Source organism: Setaria italica, chromosome VII, assembly GCF_000263155.2.
Source record: "Setaria italica strain Yugu1 chromosome VII, Setaria_italica_v2.0, whole genome shotgun sequence".
Classification (NCBI taxonomy): Eukaryota; Viridiplantae; Streptophyta; class Magnoliopsida; order Poales; family Poaceae; genus Setaria; species Setaria italica.
Genome location: NC_028456.1, coordinates 20832098 through 20836301, shown reverse-complemented (window position 1 = coordinate 20836301; position 4204 = coordinate 20832098). Strand labels below are relative to the sequence as shown.

General features: G+C 42.2%; 1 protein-coding gene across 1 annotated transcript; it reads right to left on the bottom strand.

Moving 5' to 3' along the window:
• Positions 1–300: 300 nt before the first annotated feature.
• LOC101781814 (transcription factor bHLH25) lies at positions 301–3890 on the bottom strand. The gene is made up of 3 exons (XM_022828722.1): positions 3035–3890; positions 2553–2933; positions 301–722 (listed from the first exon to the last, which is right to left on the bottom strand). The coding sequence occupies exons 1-3, from the start codon at positions 3545–3547 to the stop codon at positions 618–620; spliced, it is 999 nt and encodes a 332-aa protein (XP_022684457.1). The 5' UTR covers positions 3548–3890; the 3' UTR covers positions 301–617.
• Between the last annotated feature and the right edge of the window lie 314 nt (positions 3891–4204).

Here is a 4204-nt window from a genome sequence, read left to right as displayed (position 1 = left end):
GAGCTTTCGACGCAGTTCAGGCTCAAGAACATACCACTCCACTCGTAGCAATCGCTTCTATCAATCTTTTAACAATGCTCATACCCCGATACGGAGATAACGAGGCCACAGCTCAGCTCGTGCAACGCGGCAACAGAGTAATCGCACAACTCGCAGAGCAAGCTTACAAGCTCAGCAGTTGTACTTGCATGAGTATAATATAGTTCAGTAGTCGACTAGACAACTAGCATCATGAACAGGAGTATTAGTACAAGAGTACATATATTTTACTATAATCATGGAAAGCTCAGCACAAATATATAACTTAATGCAACTTGCATTGCAGGCCGCCGTACATATTGATCACTATCATGTTTTACTTAGCTATATATTTCGTCAGAACCGACCACCTGACTGACTTTTCTTCAGTGCTTTTCCGCGACAACAATAGCGATCGAGCAGCAGATCCGTGTGCACTGGTGTCGATGTTTTCATGCCAAATGCCAAATAGCAGTGTCGCACCGACGAAAGTCATTGGCCACGGCGCAGATTCTTTACAAAAGGAAAGGGAAAAAAAAGCAACACTCATGCATACCACAACATACTGTCGAATACTGACATGTGAGTTGCCTTTATAACTAGTTTCCTGTTTCTTCAGGGCTGTTGCAGCTGCTACTATGCAGCAATGCAGAGTTGAGTCTGCCAAGGATCTCGTCCGCTGTGACGGTGAAGCCCTCCTCCACCTGATCATATTAAAAAAGAAACAGCTGATTAACGTTTACATGAACCTTCTTGCTGTTAGAATCTTAACTATCATGTTCGCCTCAGAGACAAAATCTGAAACATGATCATATTAAAATTTGATGTGTGAGAGTTTGAAGCTAGGCAGTACTAGCACGTAAATTTAAAATTCTAATTCAAAGTCCCTCTTCTAAGAAGACATTCATATTCCATGGCCCTACACTTTGCCATAATACAAGATAAAAAAATGCTTGCTGTGTCAACTTATGCTAAAGCATAGGGCTCCTAAATAAAAGGGAAATTTATTAGGGCACGCTACATTTACGTGTTTTTTTCCTGTAGCACACTATTTTTTTTGTCTCTATAGGATACTGGATCTACATTGTTGTTTTTTTAGTGTACTGTAAAAAATTTCCCTAAATAAAATTAGGTCTCGAGGTCTATAAAATGATTAAAATGGGATGATAGACCATTCCAAAAAATGATGGACGAAATCAATCATACCATTGTGTGATGGTGCCACATTTTACATCCTGAGACTAGGGTAATGTATTTTTATACCTCATCAAAATAGGCTGCAACACGAACTAGTGAAATTGCATCAAGCATACACAAATCTTCAAACTAAAATAAGACAAAATAAATACATAATCAAAGATACATTTTGGAAAATACAAAAGCTATCACTAATTTAAATTCCAAATGTAATTAAGTGGACAATTTTCCCCATCAACAAGGGAAATTTTCCACACAATGGTTCGAAGTGGTTGGCCACATATATATGTACAACAATAATAAGAACCAACCTGTGTCGTTAAATCCTTTAGTTGGCCGGTATATAATTAGCTAGTTTGCGGAGGACAATCCAGTGACTTTGTGTCTTTTTATTTTTGAGAGTACAGTGGTATTTCTATGTAATAACGCCACTACAAAAAGGCATATCTAGAGACTCAGATATATATCTTATACTTGACATTTTATGCAGGTATATTGCAAAAGGACACCTCTTTGTCGCACTTTAGAGGATGCCTCTAACAACATATGTGTAGATACTATTTGTGTGATCGATGTTTAGGAAGAGAACGTGTAACCTGGATTGCAACAGCACATTGGTTTTAAGCATTTTGTAAAATTTCTATATGAAAATCATTGTTTCGGTCACACTTTGAAATATATGTTATCTTTTATTTAGAGATGCTATTTGAGCCATCATTCATTACTATTATCTATGAATTTTTTTAGATGTTTGAGGCATGATAGGACATGCCGATGAGGTTGGCTAGATCATTTATCCATGAGTTCTAGAGAGTTCAAAGAAAAGATTGGTTCTCCATAGCGCGTAAGAACTTTTAAAATATTTTCTAGCACACAAAGATAACTATGTGCATCGTGAAGAACTTAAAGATACATGTGCTAAAGTTTTTCTTCGTTCACAGAGACATTCCATATAGAGGTACATTGAACTGCCCATTAAGTGGTCGGTGAATAGAGTTACCCTTTTTTTCTCTCTCTCAACCTTTTCATGAAATAAAAAGTTAAAGTTTAACCATGCAGTTTGTCTTTGATTTACGTATAAAAAGTATCCAGATAACATGGAAGATAGTGAAACAGATGGATTATAATAACAAGCTTAAAAGTAGTATTAGCGATTTGTGTTTGACTAGTTTATTATTTATTATTAGGAATTCTGAACAAGCATAGTTTTTTATGCATTTGTGTATACCGAAGAAGTCCATCAGTAGTGTTCTTAATTAAGAAATGCAGTTTTAGGTAATTCTAATCAGAGTGCTGATTATTTATTTAGATAAAATTAAAGGGTAATGAAAACTTGCCTTTGCCGTGATGGTTATGATCAGAGTGCTAGCCGGGAATGGCGTGACATTTGCGTGGATGATGCTGAGGTGGAGCTCGTCGACCTCGGTGAGCACCCTCGCAGCCACCCCCTTGCCATCCTCGCAGTGGATCCTCACCATCACGCTCTTCTCCAAGAACCGGGCTTCTATCTCCGGCAGCGGATTCCTCGACATCGCCGGCGTCCCCGACGAGGTCCACGACTGGGAGCTACCCTCGTCGGGCACCGCGATGCACGGATTCTTGACGAGGACCCAGGACTCGATGCTGCGGTCGCTGCTGCCATCTTCCAGTGCCTTGATCTTTTCTTGGAGCTCCTTCATGTATCTCGTCGCGTCAGAAAGGATCGTCGCTTTGTCCATCTGATCCGAAATGAACCGTTGCACGGTGCAATTTTTTTTTGTCAGGAACTGGTGTAGAGATGAGTAGAAGAATTGCAGGAATTTAGTTAGCGGATCAGGACCTTCTTGAGGCCGGGGATGACGGTGGAGAGCTCGATGAAGCGTTGGTTGATCTTCTCCCTCCTTTTTCTCTCCGCGATGATGTGGTCCTGCGCATACATGGATCCCACGCTCTTCAAGACGGCTCTTCTCGTCGGCGGTGGCCCGCACGTCAGCTCCGGCAGGCTGCGTGTGGCGGCGGCCCCAGACATGCCGCCGTCGCGAGGACCCGGCGGCGGCGCTGAGGCGGCGCCGAAATTCCAGCTCGTGCTTCTGCTCAGTGCGGGATCTGCGTTCTTGCCGATGCTGCTGCCGTCGATGATGTACCCATCGCCTGGGCTCCAGCTGTTTGCCGGGTGGGGCTGCCCGATCAGCTCCTGGACCATTTCTTCAGCTTGCGAGGCCTCGCGGAGCGCTTGGAGCGAGGGGAAGGTAGCCACCTCACCGCACTCACCGTCGACAGGGGCTGCCGCCAGATGCTCCTGCTGCGGCCTATCCATCGCCCACTGCAAGAACAGGCCCGAGTAGTCCTCCATGTTTTCAGATCGCTAGGTCGATCTACCCTGCAGCAAATTAATGATTGATATCTTGACTAATTCACAGCAAGAAGCATGTATCTTAAAAAATGGCAACTTGGGACAGCCAACTATAAGCAAGCATATGGATTGTAATTTGTAAATAAATGATTGTTGCAGTCTCGTCTCTCATCTCTCATTTAGTCAAAGCGTAGTAGTGTATGATTACACGACATTAATAGCTAAGGAACCTTTTGAAATCCACTTCCTAGAAAAGCAAGATTAAGGAGTAGACAAGGGTAGATATGAAAGTAGAGACCAAACTAAAGCTAGGTCTTAACGCTCATAAAAGAAGGAAGAATCTGCACAATAAGATCAAGGAGGGCTATATGACTGCAAATGTATTATGGAGGAGAGCTCGTAGTTAATTACCTTGCAAATGACGGCTTGATATTGCTAATTGCCTCTGCTAAAATAACAGCCAAATGACCATGCATGGGCCGGGAGAGAGTCCTCCTTTTTATAGGTATTATTATAGCAGCACCACTTGTTATGCCGGGGCCCTCCTTGTCTCTATAATGTTTGTTTGTTTTTTTTTTGTTTTGCTCGCTTGAGATTCTTGTTGTGGCCTGTATCAAGTGAAAAAGACATTATATTTGCTCCTCGAATGTGATTCAT

Coding starts and splice junctions, on each gene's coding strand:
- LOC101781814 (XM_022828722.1), bottom strand. CDS start 3,547: ATGGAGGACTACTCGGGCCTGTTCTTGCAGTGGGCGATGGATAGGCCG. Junction 2,934..3,034: donor TCATCCCCGGCCTCAAGAAG/GTCCTGATCCGC, acceptor ATTTCGGATCAG/ATGGACAAAGCGACGATCCT. Junction 723..2,552: donor TCATAACCATCACGGCAAAG/GCAAGTTTTCAT, acceptor TAATATGATCAG/GTGGAGGAGGGCTTCACCGT.